The following is a 25,769-nucleotide window of genomic DNA, read 5'->3' as shown; positions in this document are numbered from 1 at the left end:
GCACCTTAACTGGGAAGCGTTTACCCTAGCGAACAAATACTGAATCTTAGAAGAAGGCACGCAGATAAAACTTAGAAGAATAACGAGAGTTGATTGAAACGGAAGTGCAAGCGAGATCAGTCATGGACAGGGGTAGTATACACACATCTGAACAAAAAGAAATGTTCCGACACATCTACATAGCTCATTTGTTCCCCCTTTTCGCACGCAAAAGTTCATAAGGCAGAGGAACACTACCCCCCCCCCTTTTCGCCAGGTCAGGAAAGAGTAAAAAAAAGACACTCAAGGAAAACAACAGAACGCTTGGAGCTGGGGGAATGTTAAAATGTCTACTCCCAATATAAGAGGGTTCGCTGATGGGTCATTAAAACAGCGGTCTCCATCTCTGGCTGTCACCCTCTACGTTTGTTGTGTACACAAACAAACACATCATGAACAATAATCTTCCAACCCCAAAAGACAGCGGTTCCCTGCCGTCACATATCATTTGCCACCTAATAAACGTCCTCGCTGTAATAATAGAAGAAAGGCAAGGTAAGGTAGAAGAATGGATTGGGAAAGTGAAGTAAACAAATGGCACTAAGGAGTTGACAAATACGACAAATAGAGGTACTAAAAACGGTGATAGGAATAGAGAGAGAACGATAAAGAAGGAAAGAAAAGGAGGGAAAGGGAGGACAATCATCCCAAAGTGGCGCCATCAACCCACTCTCACCACTTCACTTCCCATAACTCTTTATTATGCCTGCGGTGTTAGCTAAGTTCGTGCGTGCAAGTTGACGTTAATTTTTTTTCTTCTGCCCCCAAAGGAAGAAGAACGCACGGCGAAATCTACGCACTGCAACCGTTTGTAAGATGAGTGCACAAGTCACCACAAGACATCGGTCATTCATGAATCTAAAAACTGACGCGCATCCACATTAAAAGGGTAAACCAATCGCGAGCAAACGAACACTGAAACGAAACGAGGGCAACGACGTATAGCTCCAACAAAAAAAAATCGCGTTAGTGTCATTTGAGCTCACATCTTGCATTTATCATCATCACCGTTACATTCACTTTTGTTCCTCACACGTGCTGAGGTGCTCAAAAAAATGTATATATATATATATATATATATATATATATTAGTCTTTTCACTCACCATCGATTCCTCCACTTACCATACGACCTACAGCGCTCGAAAAGAGAACTATTGATCGACACCTGCCAAACGGTACTCCAACACTGGACGGCAGCAGTGCTACCTGAGGGAAGTTACGGCCTACACCCACGTGCCAAGCATATAGCGGGAAAAAAAAAAGTGTCTAAGGTTAAAATAAAGCGCACGCAACGCCTACGCGCACCATAAGTGACACGAGTTTACAGAACTCCCGCCATTATTTTCTGCACGCTATGTGTCACGTCCTTGAAAAGGGGGAGTTCCGCAGACGGTAATGTACGCTAGTATTGTGCTCTTCCTGCTCCCTCCGCAGTAGATAAATTACACAAGTTGAGCATTGCCGCAGCATCGGCACACAGTGGCACCACGGTTATTCTGCCACAAACAGCGTTCACACTCCAGTTTCTCATCTGACTTCAGCACACGATACTTTTGAATCCATACCTTTAGCTGGTGTCGTAGTGATTCGATAACGTCGATAAGGTTATCGGTGAGTTCAATCGGTGTGTCAGAGCCGTCCGGGAATTCAACTTTTCCACCCGGCAGTTGAAATCCACAGACCTCCAGAAGCTTCTTGACGTCAACGTAGTAGGAACCTTCCTGATTATGTGCCACACGAGAACCCGGACGTTTACGACAATTATCCCCTGCTTTAGTGGACAGTTTCCGTAGGTCCACTTCCTGTTCCAAGAGGGAACGCTCCCGAGACTCCATGCTGGTGGAAAGTTCACGACGGCGCCGTTCAACAGCAGCTTCACGTTCCTCCAAGACCTTCTCCGCATCTGCCTGCTGTTCCAGTTCACTCTCCATCTTTTGTATCGCAAGTTCACGTTTTTGTATGTCACCTTTAAGCCGACAAGTCAACTCCTCCAGTTCCATTTCCCTGTCCAAAAGGGAACGCTCCCGAGACTCCATGCTGGTGGAAAGTTCACGACGGCGCCGTTCAACAGCAGCTTCACGTTCCTCCAAGACCTTCTCCGCATCTGCCTGCTGTTCCAGTTCACTCTCCATCTTTTGTATCGCAAGTTCACACTTCTGCGTGTGATCCCTTACTCGATGCATCACATTACACAAACCCGCAACCCCGCGTTCGGCGTCTTCGCAGTATTTCGCGGTGTCCTCTCGGCTTCCCTTCTCCCCAATGGCTTGCTTGCGCAGCATATCTTCGTTTTGTAGCTCCAATAGGTACGTGAGTATCTGCGTCTCCTCGGTGGAACGACGTCTTTTCCACTCATCCTCCTCGTCCTTTAGCTGACTTATACGTTTCTGGAGTTGTGCCTCCTCAAGCGTGATCATCTCCTCTCTCTGGCGCAACAAGTCCACACAGTTCGTATGGTGCGCCATGTTTCTCTCATGGGCGAAAATCTTGTGAAGTTGAATGTTGAATAGCCGAAAAATGTTCTCGCGTTCAGCGGCCTCCTGCAAGACTATGGACTCAGCGTGTTGCTGCGCGCCGCGGCAAAAAAGGGTTTGCTGCATGCAATTAACACGGTGGTCAAACTCACGTTTTGCCACCTGCAACTGTGCAGCCGCAGCCTCGTGTTCCTCCTCCTTTAAGCGATACATCGCCATCCTTTCACGATCCATCGCCTCCACTTCAACTAGGTATTCCCTGATTTGCTCATCCTTCTGCTGAAACTCGACCTCACGTTGATGCTGCAGCCGTTCAAACGCGACTATACGCTGGGCAAGTTGTTCATGTTCCGATGCTGCATCTCTTAAACCGCAGTCCGCTTCAGTATGCATGAGGCTAGGCACGCAAGGAGCATCATGGGGCACGACACCACATATTGATCCAAGTCGAAAACCACCGCGCAAATGGTCACTACATGCAGACACCGAAGTACGGTCAACCACCCTGGCGGCCACCTCAGGGCTCCTCGTGTTGGGAGCATTTTCGCCAAACGAAAAAAGAGAGCCAATGGACGTCATCCGCTTGAGGACACTGTATTCATGATAGCACAAATCCTCAAGTAAGCCGCGGCTCCTTTCCTCCATAGTGATTAGCATATTCTTGAGCCATAAGCAAACCGACTCCCCCGCAAGAGCACTTATCGGACGCAGTTCAGACGACCTCCCCCCCTCAACCCCGTTCTCTGAGCAGCGCGGTTCTTGCTGCGACGCGCTGCTTTGGTTAGGAGAGAACTGCCGCCCACTGAGAGAAGCATCATTTTCCTCCCCGGTCCCTATCGTGCTACAGTTGGACGGCCACGATGTACCCGACCTGCATCTTCGGCAACCCCGTGGAGGAACGGGAAGCGGCGAGTCAAACACGCAGCTGCGTCCAGCGGAGGATGTGGATGCACGCCTAAGCATCTCATCCCGCTCGTTGTAGAGATTCTCCAACTGCTCACGACATCGCTTAATATCATCTTCCATTCGATCAAACTTCTCTTCCCTCTGTTTCATGTCGAGATGAACACGTTGCAATGCTTCCTGAAGTTCATCTTGAAGCAGTTCTGTGGCGCGGCGTTCGCGGGAAGCTAAAGCCTCTGCCCCACTCTCCTTCGTGTCGTACTCCATTGATTTATCCCTGGCCTCCACATCCAAAACCGCGGAGCGTGCCTCCAACTCATGCTCCAAGCTCTTAAGCTCATCTTCACGCTTCTGAAGGCGACTCTCCCTTTCCCGAAGTGCGGCAACCGCATCCTTCTCAATAGCATCTGCTTTGGCAATGACTGCGAGGTGTAAGCGGTCCAGTTCCTCTTGCTTCTTTAGAACTTCATCGAGTGATGCCTGGGCCTGTTCCTCGCGTTGCTGCAGCCGCTCCTCTCGCCTCTTTAGTTCCTCCTCAAGGGGGAGAAGCCGCGCCTCCGCATCACAACCCTCCCTGCTGTTTTTAGCGAGCATCTCGTAGTCTTCCTTCAACACATCCAATTCAGTCTTTAGCGATACCGCCTCACGTTCGAGGGCCTTTCGGCCGCGCTCAGTTTCTTCCAATTTATGGGCAAGTTCAGACTCGCGTTTGGTTGTTTCCCGGCGATCCTGAGATATTTGTCGCGCCTTTTCTGCCTCGCTCTCAGCTAACTTGTGGTGAAGCTCTCGGGTCGCTTGCTGGGCATCTAACCACTTGCGGTGAAGCTCACTCTCGCGACGTGCTGCAACTTCTTCCACATTACGCATTCTCTCCATAGCATCACGCAATCGGTCCCTCATTTTGTCTTCTTGTGCGCAAATTTCAGCTTCCAAAGCCTTATGGCGTTCAAGCCATTTTCGTTCCTGCTGCATCATGCGCTGATGCAAACGGGAAACCTCCTCCTCGGCACGACTCTGGGCCTCCTGCAGCTCCCGCTCACGCTGCCCGACTGCAAGTTCCTTCTCGTGTAACTTATCTTTCAGCTCCCCCTGTGCACGAAGGAGGTCAGAAATGCGCTCCTCCGAAAAATTTTTAAACTCTTTCAATCGGCTCTCCGCATCACGGTGCTTCCTTTGAATTTCGTGACCTTTCCGCTTCAAATGATTTTCCTTCTCATTGAATTGGGCTTCTAACGCCCTTAAACGCACCTCAGCCTCAGCCGCACTCTCTCTCCTTATGTTTTGCAGCTCCCGCCCCTGCTCTCTGTATCTCGCCCTCGCACGCTCAATTTCTTCTTCCAGCTCTTCCATCCTCCTTCTGTAACGGTCCCTCTCCTCATCTGTAGCGAAATTGGAGCCCCCAAGAGAAGTCTCCTTGCCTTCCGACGAGCTCTCAGAATGACGTAAAGCACCCCCATTATGTAAGCCTCCGCCGCCAGCACGCCTTAGATCAGCATACGATTCCTCCAAGCCACCGCCTTGTGGTTGCCTTTCCCTGCGCTTCTGGCGTAAACTAAGCATCTCCTCACTGGCCTTACGAAGCTCTTTAGCTGACGGTCCTCTCTTCGCACATGGCTTGTTCACAATTCGTCGCGCCTTAAGCCCGTACTGAAGTGTTTGAACCGTGTGCACACGTTGGGCCTCCGTGGGGGCAATGGTACAAATCATCGTGGTTTTACTGTTTCCACCAAATGCGTCCTTTAGAATCTTCGTCAACGTACTGTCACGGTATGGTGGCCTCATATGGCGTCGACTAGGATCCGAAAGAGCCTCAATTACCATACCCAGGGTGAAGAGGCTGCAGTTAATATCAACACCCTCCTTGAATAGCTGTCCCGACATGCCCGCTTCCCCAACGCGTTCACTACCCGCCAAATCAACGAGGCGAACGGTAAGGAACTTGCCTGGGGCACCGACACACTCACCATCGGGTCCTCTCACTACAAGCATCTCGGTGAGCTCCACAACAAATATAGCATGACTACGACTACTGCGCTCATTCATGGCCGTAGAGGCTGTTTTCCTGTGTCTGTTACCAATTTTTAGGAGATGCAGTATTTCCGCTGAATTACGGACGTTAACCCGCTGCGCACCATTGAGCGCAAAGTGCGCTTCGTTATCCGTGATCACCTCACGAATAGTGACAGGGGCACCGTTATTCAGTAAATCGCTAATCTTCTCACAATAAACCTCCACATAGGAGGCATGCACATCCCACGTCAGCGTTCCCCCGTCAGACAAGCTGACCGAGCGATCTCTGATCTTCTGAAACATCTCACGGCATAGGCGTGGGACAATGCCCTCCTCACCATCGTTGAGCACATCCTCGTCCTCACCCAGAAAGCCGCCATCCATGTCACCCATCATTGTGTAAGTTTTTCCGCTGCCTGTGCTACCGTATACCATAAGTGTGCTGTTAAAGCCCTCAAATGCGTGGTCCAAAAGGGGTTGCCCAACCATTTTGTACAGTGCTGCCTGAGTTACCGGCGGCGAGCCGTTTAGCGCATTTCCACCGCAAGACCATACGGGCAACTCAAAAGGAAACTCTTGTTTCTCCTCGCCTCGGTTCCTCACGAATATCTTCTTCGCTGACGGATCCATCGAAACGATGACATCTTGTCCCGCCTCATTGACAGACAAAGGCCGCACACGAACTGCTACATGCACGGCTTCACTAGCACCTTGTCGTTGTTCCCCTCTAGCCGAACTCACCCTTGCACGAGGGCTGGCACGTGAGGAAGGAGGCGAGGGTGACGAGACAAGGTTCGACGTCTGCCGCCTTATTCGAAGTAAGTCACGGTGCATAGACATGAATAAGCGATACTACAGCTTACGATACACGTGTATATGCACTCTATCTAGTAAACAACTCTATGAATATCACCTTTCGACGTATGCTAAAAAGATACTCTCTCCTTCTAACAATATATAAAATGAAAAATAATCTAAACTTGGTCGCACTCCCACTCACAGAAACTGATAACTTACCCGTGCGAAAGGCCGCTTGATGCTCTCCTTCGATACTTTGTACGTTATTCCTCTACTTTTGGTTCGTTTTGCGGTATTGGTGGTGTGGTGGATACACCTACTCTGCGGATATTCCTAGGGTTTAAACGCACCTTTCTCAATGCGCTGCCTATCACCCCCTCTTCCTCGGTAGTCTTCTTGCCAAATTGGAAGCAGTGAAAAAAAGAAGGCAGTTGCTTAGCTATTAGAAGTGGGCAGCATCACAAAAAGAAAGAACATTCGGAGTGCTGTAGTGCAAAATAAAATCAAAACAGTGAAAGGTACTCGCAAAAGCAGGTACCACCGCCATCAGCCCCTGTTGCATAGAATGCAAGCCTTGAGCCTTCGTCGATAGACCTGAGATGTGAAAGACGTTATGGAGGTCCAACAGGGCGCTTCATCGCGATGCGATAAAGACGCGTGGTTGCAATGCTAACTAGAAGCAGTGGGTGAAACAGTGCGACTACCATCACCACAACAGTAACAGTGACAAGGAAGGGCTTCTTCAATTTGGGAACTTGGCGCAGGTCCAATCCCAAATACTCATCATAAAAGTCATACGCACAAAATCGAACCTGCATCTCATATATCGCCACCCCCACCAAAACCATGTAGAACACATGTAACCAGTCAGCGTAGGGATACGACATCATCACATGGTATGACGTATGGCGATCACCGTGGTCAAAGTCACTCAACATAGCCTTCACTTGTCGGCGTTGTACGACGTCTAGGCCCATTGTTCGATAGAGAATGTGCCTGTCCTCATTGCCTTTCAATTGATCTTTGATGGCTGTTGGAGCCGTCTGAGCTACATACTTGGCAAATCTATGGGCACCTTCGCTCGAGTCCGGCAGTTTTCCATCACTGTCGCATAGCCTACCTAATTCCGTCGTGGGAGGGAAAGCATACCCTTGAAACCGCATCACACCCATCTGCTGCATGACAAGTACCGGGTCGTACGCTCTGGGGCCGCTGGTAAGCTCCACCTTCAACTTACTGCTAGCCCGAAGATAATCAATTGGCTGTGACTCCAGTCCGCGCGCCAGCTCTTCCTGGGTGTAAGACCGAAGGTCCTCCAGACGTCCGTCCCCTTCACCCTCGCTACCGCCGTCAGATAAGTATTTTGCACGGAACTCCTTCAGCATCTCTGGATATTGGGGGGTCCCCTGGTAGTATTCCAGACGGCGAAGATCAACCTGCATTTGTTGTAAGAGCGGCAATTCATCGCCAGTGGGATTTCCTCCAGTGGTTTCTCCGCCTTCCTCACCTCTGCCAACAGTTCCTTCGTGTTGTCTGATCTTTTTCCCCTCCGGCACTCCATCGGCTACGTCCCTCGACTCAAATATCGATCCTTTACTCCCCCCATACGTGAGGGGTGGAGATGCATCTGTTTTCTCGCTTCGGTTCCGCGTAGATGTGGAATTTTTCACCACCGCTAGACGACTGACCTCTGCTCCGATGTCCCCCGTTAACAAGGAGGCCCCTGCGCGGACACTTGTAGATGACAATCGCGCTGCTTTTTCATTGATGTAACTGGGTGATTCCGCCGGGCGCACGGGAGGCTCGGGGGCGAAGAGTTGGCCAGGCTCTAGTTTAACCTCACCAGTCGCATCCCCACATCCCTTCATCAGACCTGAGCGCACTCCACTGTCTTTCCGAAGAAACTGGAGCGAGGCATCGTCTGATGCTCGTTCCTCCGGGGGCACATAAAAGGCGGGGCGCGGTGGAGGTACATCATAATCAGTGGGCCTATCACCACGCGAAGAACCACTCGCAGCGCTGCACCAGCGTCGCATGCATCCAGCGTGAACAGCAAAATATCTTATTTCAGGTCCTGACTCGGTCACCCCACGGTACAATGCACGCCGCATCCCAACCTACTGGCCGCACCGCGTATCTACAAGGGGCAAAAGAAATTAACGAAATAATGACAAATGACCGTAAAAGAAGACAAACAGCGCGCAGACCTACGGAAGGAGATACACACACATATGGGAAACGAGAAGGTGCGTGGTACTCAGCTGGCGTATGCAAACAAAAAACAAGAAACTGCATTAATACGAAGAGTTCCTCCCACATGCACATAACTCTCAGGCCCTTACACCCTCGTATATTGGAGTGAGGGGTACAAAAACACAAACGGATTATGGAATAAAAATAATTAAAGATGTCCGATGTGAACGACGGTCGCTGACGAGTACCCACAGAGCCCGAACCCAGTTTAAACACCCCAAGTAAAAGGACAGAGGTCAACGAGGTGGATCCTAAAGTCAGTAAGCCGACATAGCGTAGTGGAGGGCATAGTCGATTCAGGGATCGCGCTTGGTTGAATATACCGCCGCCAAAACGAAGCCAGCCTCATCAATAGGAACCGGATATAAGGTCAAATGCAGCGCACTAACCCAGGCGTATTCCCTTGTGCCTTTAAAAAAAAAAAAGAAACAGTGTCCTCCTGACGCGAGCAAACAGGAAATGGGGTTGATCTGCCACAATACGCTGAACTTCGATCCTACCACAACAAAGCCACACCTCCAATCCCATAGTTACACAAGTGCCTTACATAAGTTGGCCCTCAATATGTTCTGAATAACAGCCACACGCTCAAGCGGAAGCACCTGAGAACACAAAGAAACGACCCATAGGAACCATCAAAACAACTCAACAACCGCCATGAGTGGGAGGGGTAGTCAGGGCACTGAGGCGGGATATCATGCACATTTCTCGCCGCTTAGCAATACGAAGAAAAAAAAAGTGGGCACAGTCCATTTTACTTCACTGACAAAACTAGCAGAATGCATCCCTCTTCCATCACCGAATGCCAACGATCTCTCTCCTCAATTATGGTATCCCAAACGAAATCGCTAACACATCGTCGTTTCCCGACACCCGTTCGCTCGTAGCCGGCGGCGTTTACCTGCCTCCACGCTACCACTTCCTCTTTTGATAAATGAGTAAACAATGTGAATACGGGGGTACAAAAAATTAAACACAAATGGTATATCTCATAAACCCTGAAAACATACTTTTTTCATTAGAACTGCACAAACTATTCGAATACAAGTATATGTACGTATTCAAATGCTATGAGGCGAGCCAGTGCATAGACGGTGGCCCGTAGCAAAGCGCCCGCGGTGGGGAGGCCCGGAAACCGGCCTTTTGTTAAGCCGAAAAACCAAATAAGAAAGAAAATTATGGAAAATAACCGAAAAACTAAACGCCCCACCATCATGTTAAAGCCTCATCGGAAGAAGACTCGAGGCGCGACTGTGACTTCATACAAACTGGAGAGGAGGTAGAGCTTTGTCCATCACTTATTTCTTTCGGTAGACGGACAGCCGAACTTTTCTGAAAGTTGCTGTAGAGTCTGACGCAGGAAACGCAACCGTCAGTTGTGTTGGGTCTCCGACGCGGTCCACCACGTTTTCTCCGCCCAACAGATGATAGATCTCGTTTTCTGAGAAGACGACCTGCTTGGGTGTTTCCTCACCCCCCTGCTCCCTCTTTCCTTCGTTGACTTCATCAGTCACTCCATCAAGCCCGAAGACAATCAAACCACCCACCACAAGCCTGTCAACCATATGCGACGGAACAGCGGTGGGGTTGTAGCTCCTATCCAGCGTGTTCCAGCACAAGATCAACGAGAAATCTTTCATGTGGGAGTGTAGGTTCGTAGGATCTGCTTGAAAAAAAACAGCGCGCCCTCGGGTTGCATCCCACGGGTACCCCAGCGACTTGAAGGTTTGTTCTACACGTCTCGACGTAGAAGAGTTCACAATACTATATGTGTAGCTTCCGCGCTCACTGATAGCGTAGGCGGGAATGAGCAATCGGGCAGAAAAATCCGACCCAACCACTTGATCAAACATTGACGTCAGCTCAAATGCTATCCGTCCAGCCCCACACGCAAAATCAAGGGCACGCTTCGGCCCTGTCCTAGCACAACACCTGAACTGGTTCATAACAAATTCTGCTATCTGTACGAAACCATTAGGGATGTCATTAAACGAAGGACGGTAGTTGGCATCCGTAATGGCATCCACCATGGGATCAAGCCCCAACGAATTCAAGTTGAGAAACCCCTCTTGCACTGGTTCACCTTCCACGTATCGAAGTCCGATGTATTGGAAGAAATGGCGGCGAAAGGCGAAGCGAGCATCGCGTGTAGCCTCGTTCCCCGTACTAACCCATGCCCCGCCTTTCATGCACGCATGGCGACCATCAAAGGTAGGCATAGAAAAATCATAGTAGAATGGATGCACCTGGTAACCAGGATACGGGTATACTGGTGTTTCACAGTGCTGCCACACGTTTCCAACTATATCGAAAAATGGACCGTGAGCAAACTTATCGACAGGGCAACTACTTTGGAAGTGTTCCATGTTAACATTCCCCGGCGCTACATCCCACAACATTTGATCTTTGCCGACGTACCGGTCCCAAAGAATCAGCCATTCAGCTTCTGTAGGCATACGAATTTTCTTCCCAGTTTGCTCACTTTTAAAGTTACAAAACGCCCGAGCCTCAAGATTGTTAATCTCACATGGCCAGCTCCACGGCAAGTCAATAAGCGTCGTTTGAAGTCGAAGCGCATAGCCCTTGGGTCGGTTCTCATCGCGAACCCAGAACCAGGGACACTCAGGTTTCCTCCACTGGACCCAGTTCCACCCTTCCTCATCCCAGTAGCGTTGCGTAGCGTAACCACCTGCAACAACAAAGGTAAAGAACTCCGCGTTAGACACTAAGTACTTACTCGCCTTGAACGGTGCAACATTAAGCACATAATTTCCGTCAGAGTAGTCGCAATCCCAACCGTATAGCTCAGAGTTAGGCGCACGTCCGACGGCTACCCGTCCCCCGGCTACATCCACCAGCTCGTTTGCCGGGGCTTCGCAACCTGCCTCCCCACACGGCTTCCAGAACTGATCCATAGACGGCCTCACATAACGCATGGGAAGTTCTCGCACGTGAACGGAGGCGGTTTCGACGTGGATGCGCTCGTGCTCAGCACACATCAACATTAACCACCAAAATGAACTGTCAGCGTTCTCTGTGCTTCCAGCAAATGTCAAGGGAAGGGTCAGTTCAAATTTGCCACTTGTCATCATGCCATCCACGTGCTTACGGACAGCACGGCGGTACTCTACAACTTCCTCCACTGTTGGCCAGTTATAGTGCTCTTCGTTAAGATCATCCCAGCTCATCTCATCCACACCAACTGCAAACGCCTCCTCAAGGTGTGGGCGAATTCGCATGGAGAGTCCAGCGGCGCACAACTTATTTATGTAGAAGCAGGCAGTGTGGCCGTAGTAAAAAATTAAGGGGTGGCGAAGCTTGTGGATCGGTTGAACGAAAAACGCTTCCTCCGACGAGAGGCATTCAAAAACCCTCTCATACAGTTCCATAGTGCTATGCACGTAAGAGCGTATCTCCTCCACCTTCTGTTTCACGTCTCCGTCGGCCAGCGCCGGCGTGCGCTGGTGAAATAGGTCTCGTGGAGACGAAAGATTGAAAAGTCGGCTGACTTCCTCCTGCGAATAGTGATTTAGGACGAGTGAGGTCATTTTTTGATTACTTAGCTTCTTATTCTATTAAGCAGCCGGAGGGGTCAGAGAAATAGGATCACCTCACGAACGCAACTACTGGGAAACCGGCAACCACGGCGGAGGAAGATGGGCAACACTGAGCCGAGCAGTCAGGAGGGGAAAACATGCAGTCCCATCTGCAAAAAGTATAAAAATAGACGTGGTGCGGGAAAAAAAAAAGAATCAAATAAACGAATAAACAATCTCAGGAAAAAAATATGTGAAGTAAAGCGTCCAATTCACATAACCGAAGAACGAACCAATCAGGTTTTGTCATTATTGGGCTTTCCACCCGATAGCCCACCGGAGCGGGAAGTGTTTGTGTCTCTGCGTCCGTACAAGTAATAGCAACTTTCAGTAGCGAACGAGAGCTCACCGGCACCAGGTTAGTTTTCTCTTCCCCAGATACATCAAACTCCACGAGATCCTTATCCCCAGCGATGGAGGACAAAGGCACAAGAGCAGAGGATTGGGAAAAAATGGCCCCACACATCCGCGTGCCAGAAGCAGCCAATGGTGACATCTCTGCTTCCACATCATAAATCATGCTAGAAGTATCAACAGCTGAATCACACTGAATCTTGCGCACGCGCAAGAGTTCCAAGAGCCGCTCACTGCGCTTCACGACATCTTCACACGCGTCGCTGTCAGCAGTGTCGTCTGCTTCTAACGTGGGCTTCGTCCACACTGACCGTCCTCGCTTTTGGTCTGAGTGACAACAGGGCCCGCAGCACCGGGTGCCGCCACGAACGTGTACACTGCCGTTCTCTGCATCTGTGGAAGCTGAAGCAAGTAGTACTAATCTGTTGTTCATAATAGCAGTTTCTCTCATTCGCTCTCAAAATATGTGGGAAGAAGCATCGTTGAGCGACTACCGTTCAAAATAAGGGAATGCAGGCAGCAGCAATGCAGACCCACTTCCATGTAGATAACTCACCTCTAAGCATGTCCCCACCAACAAAAACATCTTCACAGATACCCTTTAGTCGTTTCCCCCGATCAAAGTACAGCGACATCCCCGAGCTGTATCAAGCCCATTCCTCTGCACCATTAAAGGGAAGAAACAAATAAACACTCCAAAAAAAAAAAAAAAATCCCTCCCCTATCGCCAATAATGCTACAGCACTTCCCCCAAGCAACGTAACCGATGAAATTAGCATGAACGTCGCCACGTCCGTTTATTCAAGACGTGCATGTGGCAAAATTTTTTGCTAGCTAGGTGGTTTGTGCGACAGACAGTTTGTACTTGTGGTCACTGCCAAATAACACAAGCGCTGCAGTCGAAACCCCAGCAAAACACGCACAAACACGTTTGTATCAACCACGAACACCACATGCCAGAGGATACGACGGGTCCTTCAAGTCAAAATAGTTGACCAGTCGAAAAACGATTCAACCACTCACGGTAACGAGTGGCTACAGTACAAAGAAACTTCCAGTGATAACAACGACAACAAATCGGGGCACTAATAGGTAATGATGGCGCTAAAATGTGCCTTTAACAACAAAACCGACGCCACAAACAACGAAAAACAGATAACTGGGTTAACAGATGATATATATATATATATTAAAAAGATACCGTCGTAAACATGATCCCAACTACCGCTCCAGTATGAAAAGAGGTAAAGTAGAATGTGTGAAACACCAAAGTTCGCATGAAACACAACGCTTTTCATTGATGTGGTTATCGAAATAAGGTGCATGCCTTCGGCACGCTGTGTATCAACGGAGTCACAATAGTGCAACTGCTGAGCCGAATCCCACCAAAAACTCACCTACATAGTATTAAGTGGCGCCTCCGACTCGGGTAAAACACAGAGAAGTGACTATGTCATTATGACGCGCCAAAACATGATAGAAAAATATCACATAACTCATCACAATCAAATTGACAGGGTGGGTTCGTTCAAAGACTCGAAATCCACCGGGTGTATCCACCGCTTATATTTGCCTGAAAGAAATTTAGCAGTCGGGTGGGAGCATGCCCTTTCTTGAGCTTGCTTCGGAAAACTCTGCACTCCATTACCAGCGACACCAAACTGTCGAAAGAAACCCGACGTCGTTGAAGCGTTTAACGTTCGCAGCGCACCCGTGGGTGAAATAGCGGGAAGGGGTGCCGTCCTCTTCCCAATATCGAATGCACGGTAACAACAGCCAGTCGAACTGGGTTTCATGTGCGGCTACATGGATCACTTGATGTATATCTTTCCTCAAAGTTGTAGAAAGGGGGAATTTAAAAACGAAGTAGAATGCTTTCATTCAAGTTTCAGATCTATGATATAATTGCACGTCACCCGCTCTTCGCGCAGGACCCCTACAGTTATGTTCATATACTTCCCTGCTGCCGCATAAATTTGTGCTACACCCGGGTACAAGGGTAAACATGCCTTATACCCCCTCCCCACCTAACGTCCTTTAATCGCGCTAGTAACGCCGCAGCCCTGAACAGAGAAAACGGGAGCCAAAACATTAATCCGCACATACATAAACGTAATACATACCAATTTCGCACCAGTCTTTGTCATGAAACATCGTTCACTGGAGCAAATGGTAGTTCAATGTCCCTGAGCACAAGGCGGAAGTAATGTATATGTTCTTCGGGGTTGCCACCCCCTCCCTCGATGAACCTACAGTCATGATGCTTCCTCCATGGCGAACAGTCGGTAAACGTTGGTGATGATACGGGGAAAAAACACCGGTATAACCTAATTTTTTGCAATCACCTCCGAAGGCTGTTTGCCTGGGGAAGACTGAGACGATACGTCGACATGTGCCTTTGACGCCTCCCTGCAGCGGGCCCCGATAGATATGAGTGTAGATTCGGTAATTGCCTTCACTCCGCTACTCTGATCGAACGCATCAAACACAGTAGAAACTACATGGGAAGAATTATGGGTTTCACTTCCAATGAAATCTATGACATCCGTAACCGTTATATATTCGTTCACTGTTTTACTTTTGCGAATGTCTTCAAACATACGTTTCACATTTGGTTCCGTTAGATAAGCGCCCAGCGATATTTGAATATTCTGAATTGCAATATCCTTATCACTGATTTTCGTTTTAGCATTTAACTCTGCAAGTTTCTCCACTAGCTGATCAGCGTCCTCAGGTTTACCCTCACTCATGGATGGAGCTGTGTCGACCGTTTCGCAGAGTGTCTCGAGATTTCCACGAATGCTCTCGGGAAGATGTTGAATGCCCAATAGCTGCCGGCGCTGTTCCACAGGCAAGCGTTTCATTGACTCTTTCAAGCTGTATCGGGTAGGCTTGACCCAGAAAAGGGTGTTGTAAGGGACATCCGGGTCACGTCCTAGAGATATCCACCATTCAAGTTGGATACGTAGTGTCTCCGCATCCTCTGTCCAGCGCATACCCCGAACAAGGTTCGCCTTTATCAGCTCCTCATCCGTTAAATCGTCAAGCCCCTCCAAACGTAGCATACGGTCATCCTCGCGGGTTTTATGATACTGCCGCAAGATCTTACGACGCATGTAAGGAGCCATAATTTTGTTAGGAACAGACCATGGTATGCTTTGTATACTCCCACAGTCCTTGCCAGAGCTACTGCAATACCATTGGGGATCTGGTAGACATTAAACGGCCCTTCCCGACCAAAATGAGGTGCAATTAAACGTATCTGGTTCGCGGTCACCGCCTCCCCCATTGCCGAGAAACGCACCACTTCTTGTTGTTCTTTCGTAAAGCTTACAAAAGCAGTGGACGACAGGTATTCCGCCAACCGGCGTCGGGCACGCACCGTTCCCATAAGAGTCGTAAAGGCCTTGTTGCGTCCCTGATTTTCACTCTCAAATGTTGAGGGAATCAGGTCCGGAAACATCTTCAGTGCAACAGGTAGCAGGAGCTCGGCAAACGGAACGAGGATGAAGAAACTAAAGGGGACGAGTCGAAGAAGATCTTTAGTTGCGCTTTCCAGAAGTAACCGCTCCCGCCGAGTTAAGGCAACTCCTGCATTGAGCTGCCGGGAGTATTTCCAAGCCAGACGCGTATTCAAGAAGAAAAGATTAAATCCGTGATACACGTGACGAAGTCCTTCCCGGGCTGCGTTGAGGTAATACCCTGCCTTGGACTGTTTCGTTATTTTTGACGAGCTTGAGGTATGGAGACGGAACCCCGTTGCTGCCAACATCGGGGGAAAAAAATGCGTCCGTTCTTCAATGACTAACCGCCGCAACACCCCGATAATCTGCTACTTTTGTTAAGACACCTTTTAAAAACTTTCCGACCGTGACCCCTTCTTATAGAATTCCCCCTTTTTTCTCTGCTAAGCAGTAAAACAAAAACAGGAAAAATGAATGCTTTCAAATAGAGTATTTCAACTGGTTCAAGAAAATGAGGGCTGCAGTGGTTCCGTGTACACACCCACAAGCATACAGAAGTCGGGGTGTGGTGTATAAGCAACTTAATGATTGCAAACTATCAAAGAGGTTTCCAACCGCGCCTCTGTGACTGCTAAGTGAATGAAACCGAAGTGGTCTCATTGATTCTAGAACGACTATCCTGATGCAAGAGAAGTGAAAAGGGAACAATACATATCTTCTAGTCATTCTTTTTTGTTCCCTCACATACCTCCTCCTCTTCTTCTTCGCCGTCCCAGACAAAAAGTCCCTTCATTTGCTTCACTAAAAAGTCGCCCAGCCCCATCTCGTCCCCTGTGCCCCGTTGATCCCCCTCTTCAGACTTCACCTTATCAGTCGATGAGTTGTCCGGCTCCGTCACGGCATCGGATGTATATTCCCATGCAGCCTTGTAATCGCCTTGAATAACGGCAGTAATGGAAAAGGAAACTAGAAGCCAAGGAACAATAAAAAGAAGCGCTGGCTGACCGTGATCAAATATCACCATTACCGCCATCGTGTTCACTAAACTCAAACCATATGCAGTGAGGGCAACATTGAAGTAAAGACTGCCCTTCTTTACATACTGAGAGGAAAATACCAGTGTCTGGCCGATAAAGAACCCCGGAATGATAAGGTCACCAAGACCCAAAAGGCTCATCGACTTACAACCACCGAAGATATCCCTTGGGAAAACCATTTTGATTGGTCCATCTACACCGCTTGCGACCATGAGCATAACATCAGATCCGAACACCCAAAATATATCATAGAAAAATAAGCCCAGGAGAAGAACAAAAGAGCTCTTAAAAGAACCCAAATGTATCGAACTGATCGCCGAAACAGCTATACCTGTGGCTAATATGTTATTCACCACCCAATTCCCGGTTATGTAATATAACCCTCCTGCCACGCAGCAAAAGCAGCCAGTTAAAACATTGGGACGAGTGTACGTCTTAACAAATGAGCCAAGAGAGAATACACCAAAGATACTCAGGTAGAATGAAACTATGGAGTTGAAATACTCCCTAGGAACAAATCTCAGTACAACATACACGCTGAACAACACGACTGACCCCATTAAAGGCATCATCATAGCATCCCCTGTTTTCATTACTTCACTTTGGTTGCCACTTCGTTTCTTCATTTTGATTGTCTCTCTAAGAAGTCTCTGGCTGCCCATGTAGACAATCGTCACAGCACTAGCCATAAGATAGGCAAGGGCTATACTTAACTGTATTGTTTCAGATGGACTCGGCATCTTTCCGTTATTAAAGTTTCCTTTTTTTATCTTTAATAAATGGCTAGTGTAGATTCGACTCGGTTTCCTTACTCACGTTTAGCTAATTAGAGTGGTAAAAAAAAAAAAGGACAAACACTGATACAAGTTCTCCTCAGCTTAAAGGGACCAATACAAAAATCAAAATATGTTTAAAACAAAATTCCGGTGACACAGGAAACTATTAATCAATGTTCAAAATGAGACCTTACGACCGCTTAACTCTCTTAGAAGGAATTATCCGACCATACTTCTCAGCTTGCTCCTTCACCAACGCCTCGTGCCTTAGGGCACCCCTGTGTCGTTTCGAATGCAGATGTGAGATTCTCCCCCTCCCATCGGTATAAAAGACGTTGCAGACGCCACACCACTCGTGCCGAACCGGGGATGGTATTGACACATCTTTTTTCAATGGAAAAAACAACCCAGCGACATTGTCGCACGTCCGTTTGGTGAAAAACAAAACGGCAATTTCAACTTGCCGAAGAAAATCGGAAGGACTCGCAGAGGCGTCAACTGCAACAAAGTTTTCCTCCAGATTTACAGTAGCAAACAGCTCGCGAAGACGACCAAGAAAGCGGTTTTTTATCCACTGGCACTGCTGCCGTGCGTATCGGTTGGTGTTCACTTTCAGAAGATCCAGCGACTCTGAAACTTCGCGTTCGCCCTTTAGTTGAACTTCACTTCCTGATATGTCAAAGGACGAAACAATTTCTTTAAAACCTATGGCTTTCCCTAGGGGTAGCGTAAAAACGTCCTCTTTATGCCGCTGAGCAAATTTGCGGCATTCCTCAATGATCCCTTTTTCGACCATCACATCTATACGTGCGTTGAGTTTTGGCCTAAGCTTTTCAAGTTCAATGTGTGTCCACAATATGAAGCACGTACTGGGACAAAATCGAAGTCGCGGCTTCTCCCTGGAGTTATAAACATCGGATGGTATCCTATTGGTCCTTTTGTATATGTCGACGAGGCGCCGAATCCGTCTGATGTCGTTGGGATGGTATCGAGCAGCAATGTCCGGGTCAATATCCTTCAGTTGGTCCCAAAGAGAATTCCCATCATTCAATTCGGTGTGTTCCGCGCACCCGCCAGTTGTGTCCCGACACCCCGACACATGAGTATCTTCTACAGTTAAAAGATTGTCGAAAAGCAGTGACTGGACGTAATAGCACGTTCCACCGCAAACGACCACCGCTGCAGGAGAATGAGTTGACAAAAAGCTTTCGATATAACTTACAGCATCGCGAACGAATGAATGAATATTATACGCATCATTTGCAGACTTACAACCCTGTACAGAAAATGCTTCACGGTCACAACCTCCGAATGCCAACGTTGGGTCGCGAATTTTATTGCCCTCGGGAGAAAGGAAACTCATAAAGCAGTGAGGAATCCCATCCATTTCCTCCGATGATATCTTGTTCGTCACAATGGGAAGACCGGCGTAAAACTGCATAACGTCACAGTTCAATATCACCACATTGTTACAGCCACACCTGAGCTGAAGGGTCTTAGCAACTCGAACTGCTGCTAGTGACTTACCACTGCCGGTCGCGCCTATGACAAAGTAAATAGACCTCATAGCTTCCTGGTCACTTCACATCACTCTTTGCTGCTGTTGCTGCTTGCAAGTGTCGAGAGGGGCGAAGTCGGCGGCAAAATATCACATTTCAGTGGAACAGTCACCTTCGAAAATGATGACAAGAAACAGACAAAGTTATCACTTGCTGTTAAATACAACCAACAAGAGAATCAAACATGCATTTCCCCCATATGGTTAGCAGCACGGGACAACCAGAAGTTACCTAGAATATTCCGTCCTGCACCATCGCCACAGGCACAACCACCCTATGACGTAAGGGGCAGAAACACTCTTTACCCCCTATTATAAACTGCTCATAAGAAATCACCAAATGTGCGCTAAAACGGCTCAACCGCTACGATTTTACTGATTTGCCCACCATTCCACAGGTTACCACAAGCACAAATCTGCACGAACAGCCACATAAACGGGGGTGACAAACAACAAAAATGAAGAAGTAAACAACCGCTGATGCGAACCATTCGTTTTTCCGACTACTCGCTTTCTCCCAGCGACACAAAAAAAGGAGTGTCGTCCTCCAAAGAGTCGTACAAAGAAACGCAGGTCGGCTGTTACCTAAAAACCGTCACCTCCACACCCCATGAAGCAGACGCAAAGCATCCCATCTGTGCTGAATCGGCAAATGAGGCAGCAAAAACGAAGTAAGTTCAGTTCTGCGCATATCCTAAATGCATGAAGTACTAAGCATAGGTAGATTTAACAACCCTTAACAACAACCAGGTTAGCTATGACGGACGGGCGCACTTATCAATACAAAGAAGATAGCCGAGGACGTTGCAACAACAACAAGAGCAGTGGAAGCGACCTAAACCGTGACGTGCGCGATAGTCTAAAAACAAAGAAGCGTAACGGAACAAAAACAACTATCCACAGTAACACATTTGTGGGAATTGTGGAAAACCACATTTACGCAAGCCTATGCGTATTACATAAATACATCACGTCATCTTACGCGCATAATTAAACGGAACCACCTTAATAAAACAACCGGTAAGGATATGGTAAAGCAACTTGTAACCACTAGTGTTTTTTAATAACCAAGGAAGAGACTTGCACAACAGTTGGAAGTCGGGGAACACGCGTATAAGTGAAGGAAAACAACACGTGCACACTCCAAAGGGTAATTAATACTCAAAATATATACCAAAAAGATTTGGCTAAACAGTAAAAGTTTGGCAACGTTCTACCCCTGTAAAGGAGCACCCCTCTCCGTCGTAAGCCGTCCCGTCTTCCGCGCCCCACACAGGCAAAGGCGCAGACGAGGTAACCTCCACTTGGGGGATAAACAACTAACAAATAGGAACCTTAAGCGGGTACTTCAACGAAGTTTGTACGCAACACCCATCCTCAGAACATATGGCTGGAGGAAGCCTCGAAAAAAAAAAAAGCGGAAACGATAAAGGGGTAAAGCCGACCCCGTTCAAAGAAGGGCGCGAATGCCGCCCCAACGGGAAAGGCGGCCTATGCGTGGCCGACGCGCGTGCTGAGAGTAAAAAACTGATACCGAAATCCCAAAGGAGCAACGAAGGCACTGAGCCCCGACACACACACGCAACATGCCAACTCCCCTCTCTTTTTCACTGAATAGACGAGCCTGCTGTAGGGACGGCAATCACCGGGGCGAGCATTTCAGCAGCAGGCACAGATATGGAGAGTCCCATGGCGCTACGACCACACGCCGTCTTTTTAACTGTGGACGACGGGGCTTCCCTTAAGAAATGGGTTATATTGGCAACAGGACGACTGTGGTCAGGTGGAAAGCACAGCGCACTGGTGGACTTTTTGGGAGAGGTGGGATGGGGAATCGCACTGGGTCTGTGCCGAGGCCGGAAAGGATGCGCGGAGTTTTGCCCGTGTGGGCACCCGACTCGGAGCAGCGGTTACGAAGTCTTTCTTGCTTCCTGGAGCTGATTGTGAACGGGCTGCTTCCTCCCTCTCATTACCGTCCTCGACTGCGTTGGTTGCTAGAAGTAGGCTGAGGGTCTGTGGAGCCACCGTCTCGGGTTAGAAGAGATTGTTACCTTCCTTTATTTTCCTCCACGTGCCTGGAGGCGTTGAGTGTGGCTGCTTTTGTGGGCAAAGTAGCGTAGGAGGAGCCCCACCACGGTATTGTAAACTGGGTTCTCACGCTGAATTCATCGCCGTTCTCCCCTCTTCTCTGCAGCGGCAGCACTGGGAGTCGGTTCTGGAGCGGGCCAGCCAGGGTTGACCTCGGCGTGCGCATCTCCGTGTACGCATGTGAACTGCTTCGTCGGTTTTTCGCTAAAGCAGCCATCTCGTATAGAAAATACTGGTTCACAGGGGGCGGATCCAACGCGAGTATCCCACAGTATGTTCATTTCCTACTCGATCCCAGAGGGGGTATAGTTTGGGAGTCTTTGTCTCAGCAATTCATTCGCTGCGCGACCATTTTAGGCAATATATCCTTTTGTATGTTTGTTTGTTTGCTAAATGCCTTCCCTTGAAGCTAGTTAGGTATGTTACGCAGATCGGTGGTTAACCTTCAGAACCCAGCTCGTGTTTTCAGAAGCGCGGCGAAGCGGCAAAAGCTCGATGAAGCTGTGCGCGTTGACCAGGCTGGGGAAGTGGCTGCGGTGCGCATATGCAAGTATCAGTTGCTATGGATGTCCCCCCTCGATAGAGGCGTACCAGTTGTCAAGGAGATACTGAGGGATGAGCTCGTTCACGAAGAGGTTATGGGTCACCTAGCTCGTAAGCATTCGGTGCGCTTGACGTTACTAGATCCACTGTTTCACGTGGGCGCCTTTGTGATGGGTAGTTGCACCGCTCTTCTGGGAAAGGATGCAGTAATGTGTTGCCATGCTGCTGTTGAAGTCACAATAGCACAGCACTATAATGATCAGCTTAGGGAGCTACAATCCCTCGAGGAGTCGGAAGGTGCTTCGAAAGGCAAGGATGAAAAGGACTGGGCAGAAGTCATGGAGTATGTTGCTCGGTTCAGGGATGAAGAACTGCATCACCAGGAGCTCGGGGAGCAAAATGGCGCAGAAAATGCACCAGCGTACCCACTTTTGTACAATGGCATTCGTATAATGTGTTCTCTGGGTGTGGCTTTAGCGAAAAGGATTTGAAATGGTTGTAACATCTTTGCACTCGGATCCCCCCCCCTTTGGAGCAGGTTCAGGGTTACTGAACTTGTGGTGGTCAATTTATTATTTTCTTTTGCTACTTGACGTATTACTCTTTGTCTTCCTTCTACTTCGCTGTTTCTTGTTCTTCGTGCTGGTGGACTTCTGCGTTTGAAACTCAATTGCGTCATATAGAACACAACAAGTGAAGATGAGCTCCATACCGGTGGACGTTCTTAATGCGGTTACTCAATGCAATGAGAAAGTGACAGCTGTGGAAAAGGAAATCGAAGAATTTACAAATCAAGTGCGCATTGATTTCCGGTCAAAGATTGAACCACTTTTCGATAAACGGCACCTCGAGCTGGAAAAAATAGAAGGGTTTTGGGGCAGTGCATTTGTGGCAGTGGAATCTCCCCTTATGGGGTTACTAAATGGTACAATTGATCCAAAAATTGTACGGGCTCTGACAGACTTTAGAGTGAAGACAAGTGTTAGGGACGGGTCTATCTGCCGTTGCGTGTCGGTAACTTTTCGCCCGAACATGTTTGTGAAAGAGGGAACCTTCTCCCGTGAGCTTGATCCCAGTGTAAATACACTTTCTCTGCAACCCATACTATGGAAACCTGGAACCGAGAAGGCTCGAACCGATTCTCTCTTCAGGTTTTTTTCTCCGGAGTGCAAGGACATAGAGTTCCTCGAGCGCGCGCTGACAGAATTTGATGAACTGTTCCAAAACCCTCTTCTAGCCTTTGAATAAGATGATGAAGGCTGAATGAAACACTAGCATAGTTGAAGCGGGTAAACTCCATTGAGTCTTATTTGGTGAGGGAACGAGTGATACTAAAACGTAAGGAGTAAATATAAGAAAACATGCGAAACTCTTTGGCCGCTAATGTCTTGCGTGAAAGATAGGGAGTCATATGAGTCCTCAGCAGAGTTTCAGTTCAAATACACCTGCAATTTCTTCGCTGATTGTCTACGTCTCCTCGTGCCTTTTATTATTTTTGATAGACTACTGCTGGCAACGACAATCACCGTTCCTGTGTTCATTTTATATTTCTTTTGTCCTAATGCCCGCACAATCTCGTCGGTCAAACAGTTTGACATGATGGCACGTGGGGCAGCTTAAAAAGTAGCGGGGTGTCAAAGGAACGCTCTTGTAAGCGCGACACACTATGAGATGGCCTCACCGCGGTAATACCAAAACAGCAGAAATCAGCGCGACTCAGACAATTATAGTACCGCAGGATCTGTGAGCTTGTTTGGGGGGACCTGACAAGGATGAAGATACGATCCACATGTCGATGGTGATCGTGTTTAATATTTTGGATACTTCTGGTGAGTGTTTTTTTTTTTCGAGTTTAACTACAACGCGTCCATCGGTAACAGGATTCATGGCGTTTGTCACCCAAATTACGGTAACCATTGGGCACTTATATAGGTAATCATATTATAACGTACAATTCGGGCTGAGGAGGGGAGTATCAACGACATCTGTGTATTTTTATCTGAGGAGACCGGCAACAGCTCGCGGCATTTCTCCCACGAGAAGGTTGTGAAATCAGAAGGGCAATACGGAGCCCTCATCTGTTCCTCTAATGCGTTGGTGATGGACCAATGTTTTCGTTCTTTTTGAACGTTTGCTTGGAGGTGCGTACTAACGGGAAGCAAACTAATTTTCTTATCATATATTATTATGTAGCATGGGCACAGATCAATGATTTGTTGTAACAGTATGTGAATATGTGGTGGTATTCCCGTCTGGCATGCGATGAACTGCTGCAGTAAACACAGAATGAAGTCCTAATATTGAGGTGGCTGTGCGGAGAAATATGTGAAGTGTCGACGCTTCTGAGGAACACTACTCCGGTCGCACTGTGTGTTGAGGTGGTTGAGGATGGTTATTGGTTTATTGGATGAAGAGGCTGTGCGTCTGTAAGGTACCCACGATATCTGATCCCTTAGCATTACACGTGTCCCCCCCCCCTTTGTAAGAGTGTCTGGAGTCGGCAAATTAATGTTTTATTGAAGGGGTCTGTAATTTCAAAAGAATTTTTCTTTAATACAAGCTTTCTCTTCGCCGTGGAGAAAAATCATTGTCATCCACCTTCATTTATAGCCTTGTTGCACCACCTCTCCTCTTGATGAGCATACCCCCGCATCTTGGGGGGGGGAGTAGTTGCATGCTGCTCAGTAAACTCAAATTTATTGTGGCGCGCCTTTTCCCCTTCTTCGCAGTTTCGACACCGACAATGGGAGTAGTCAAAGTGTGGTTGCGAGAACCACATCATACCGATGATGAAGCGGTTAAACTTGTAGTGGACGAAACATCCGACGTATCTGATGTCCTTTTAAAAGTACCCGAATTTTTGCGAGTGCGAAATTTGAAACCTTCGGAGATTCAAGCAGAATATCAAGACGCTGTACTCTCCAACAGGTTTCTACTTTATAACGTTTTTCAAGGAAAAAATGAAGGCACTTTGGTCATTCGGCCACGACCTATGGCCTTACAAACTAGCGGCAAAGGTCTGCCATTTACTGCACGATGTAAAAATCGAGTAAATGATATCACGCCTTCCTTACATCATACGGTCTGTCCATTACCTTCTCCCAAAGTTATCAAGTTTGGAGAGAAGGCTGCACCGCCTGTAAAAAGTTTGAGGCGGTCGGTTTCATACAGCGGAGTGCAGAACAGATCGTCGATGGCTCGTCGTGGCAGCCGAGATCACGTGGACCATTGTGTCGGACCCCATTCTGCCCCTGGATCTCGGGACGGGACGCCCAAGAAGCAGGTAAGAGAACATAGCCATCGCAACAACCCGGTGGAGTCCGCATCGTCAGCGCTTGCCGCGCGGACCTCCTGTCAACAACGTGTACCGTTCGATGCTGTGAACAGCGCCGTCTCCCGCTTTAGGCAGGAAGCAGAAAAAATGAAAGCGACACCAAAGAGAAATAACATTGGTGTTGTGTGTGGTAGTTTCAGACCTCAATGGGGGAGGCCTCTTTGTGCCACTTGTGGCCGGTCCAAGCATCTGCACTGGGCCGCACCTGTGAACAAGACTCACAAAAGATCTTCAGCCACCGAAAGGTCAGACAAGCATCCAGCGGTGTGTGCTTCAACCGCTGGCACACAGGGAGATAGTGTTTTCCTCGGGTTGGACGGTGGTTACAGCAGTGGCGAGGGTCACGTCGATACCATACCTTCGCCTAAAGATCAATGGTAGGAGAATTTCCTACCTAACGTATACATATTGTTACACACCCCCTCGACTTTTCTGTTCTGTCTACACACATTAAGTTCTTCATAGTTCTAATGGTTTTTTTTGTAATTGTGAAATGAATAAAATCTCCACCTTATCTATGCACATACTGTTTTTTTTTGT

At 48.2% G+C, this 25,769-nt stretch overlaps 11 protein-coding genes across 11 annotated transcripts; 3 read left to right on the top strand and 8 right to left on the bottom strand.

The window, feature by feature from the left end:
* Positions 1-364: 364 nt before the first annotated feature.
* TbgDal_III5560 (hypothetical protein, unlikely) lies at positions 365-685 on the bottom strand (the record flags this gene model as incomplete). Its single annotated transcript, XM_011774202.1, has 1 exon — positions 365-685. One exon carries the CDS (start codon positions 683-685, stop codon positions 365-367), a length of 321 nt encoding a protein of 106 aa, XP_011772504.1.
* A 798-nt stretch (positions 686-1,483) lies between these two features.
* Positions 1,484-6,268, bottom strand: TbgDal_III5550 (kinesin, putative; the record flags this gene model as incomplete). The annotated part of the gene is made up of 1 exon (XM_011774201.1): positions 1,484-6,268. One exon carries the CDS (start codon positions 6,266-6,268, stop codon positions 1,484-1,486), a length of 4,785 nt encoding a protein of 1,594 aa, XP_011772503.1.
* A 569-nt stretch (positions 6,269-6,837) lies between these two features.
* TbgDal_III5540 (hypothetical protein, conserved) lies at positions 6,838-8,337 on the bottom strand (the record flags this gene model as incomplete). The annotated part of the gene is made up of 1 exon (XM_011774200.1): positions 6,838-8,337. One exon carries the CDS (start codon positions 8,335-8,337, stop codon positions 6,838-6,840), a length of 1,500 nt encoding a protein of 499 aa, XP_011772502.1.
* A 1,440-nt stretch (positions 8,338-9,777) lies between these two features.
* Positions 9,778-12,027, bottom strand: TbgDal_III5530 (hypothetical protein, conserved; the record flags this gene model as incomplete). The annotated part of the gene is made up of 1 exon (XM_011774199.1): positions 9,778-12,027. The coding sequence occupies one exon, from the start codon at positions 12,025-12,027 to the stop codon at positions 9,778-9,780; it is 2,250 nt and encodes a 749-aa protein (XP_011772501.1).
* A 226-nt stretch (positions 12,028-12,253) lies between these two features.
* On the bottom strand, positions 12,254-12,880 carry TbgDal_III5520 (hypothetical protein, conserved; the record flags this gene model as incomplete). Its single annotated transcript, XM_011774198.1, has 1 exon — positions 12,254-12,880. One exon carries the CDS (start codon positions 12,878-12,880, stop codon positions 12,254-12,256), a length of 627 nt encoding a protein of 208 aa, XP_011772500.1.
* A 1,876-nt stretch (positions 12,881-14,756) lies between these two features.
* TbgDal_III5510 (hypothetical protein, conserved) lies at positions 14,757-15,892 on the bottom strand (the record flags this gene model as incomplete). Its single annotated transcript, XM_011774197.1, is given in 2 exon segments — positions 14,757-15,557; positions 15,560-15,892. Coding segments are annotated over 2 exon segments (1,134 nt in total).
* Positions 15,893-16,611: 719 nt separating this feature from the next.
* Positions 16,612-17,670, bottom strand: TbgDal_III5500 (aspartic peptidase, clan AD, family A22B,putative; the record flags this gene model as incomplete). The annotated part of the gene is made up of 1 exon (XM_011774196.1): positions 16,612-17,670. The coding sequence occupies one exon, from the start codon at positions 17,668-17,670 to the stop codon at positions 16,612-16,614; it is 1,059 nt and encodes a 352-aa protein (XP_011772498.1).
* A 226-nt stretch (positions 17,671-17,896) lies between these two features.
* On the bottom strand, positions 17,897-19,273 carry TbgDal_III5490 (tRNA isopentenyltransferase, putative; the record flags this gene model as incomplete). Its single annotated transcript, XM_011774195.1, has 1 exon — positions 17,897-19,273. The coding sequence occupies one exon, from the start codon at positions 19,271-19,273 to the stop codon at positions 17,897-17,899; it is 1,377 nt and encodes a 458-aa protein (XP_011772497.1).
* Positions 19,274-21,771: 2,498 nt separating this feature from the next.
* TbgDal_III5480 (ubiquinone biosynthesis protein COQ7 homolog,putative) lies at positions 21,772-22,386 on the top strand (the record flags this gene model as incomplete). Its single annotated transcript, XM_011774194.1, has 1 exon — positions 21,772-22,386. One exon carries the CDS (start codon positions 21,772-21,774, stop codon positions 22,384-22,386), a length of 615 nt encoding a protein of 204 aa, XP_011772496.1.
* A 208-nt stretch (positions 22,387-22,594) lies between these two features.
* Positions 22,595-23,143, top strand: TbgDal_III5470 (hypothetical protein, conserved; the record flags this gene model as incomplete). The annotated part of the gene is made up of 1 exon (XM_011774193.1): positions 22,595-23,143. One exon carries the CDS (start codon positions 22,595-22,597, stop codon positions 23,141-23,143), a length of 549 nt encoding a protein of 182 aa, XP_011772495.1.
* Positions 23,144-24,530: 1,387 nt separating this feature from the next.
* On the top strand, positions 24,531-25,610 carry TbgDal_III5460 (hypothetical protein, conserved; the record flags this gene model as incomplete). Its single annotated transcript, XM_011774192.1, has 1 exon — positions 24,531-25,610. The coding sequence occupies one exon, from the start codon at positions 24,531-24,533 to the stop codon at positions 25,608-25,610; it is 1,080 nt and encodes a 359-aa protein (XP_011772494.1).
* Between the last annotated feature and the right edge of the window lie 159 nt (positions 25,611-25,769).

This window comes from Trypanosoma brucei, chromosome 3, assembly GCF_000210295.1.
Source record: "Trypanosoma brucei gambiense DAL972 chromosome 3, complete sequence".
NCBI lineage: Eukaryota > Euglenozoa > Kinetoplastea > Trypanosomatida > Trypanosomatidae > Trypanosoma > Trypanosoma brucei.
The sequence above is the reverse complement of the archived record's forward strand: the minus strand, read 5'-3'. Positions and strand labels throughout refer to the sequence as shown.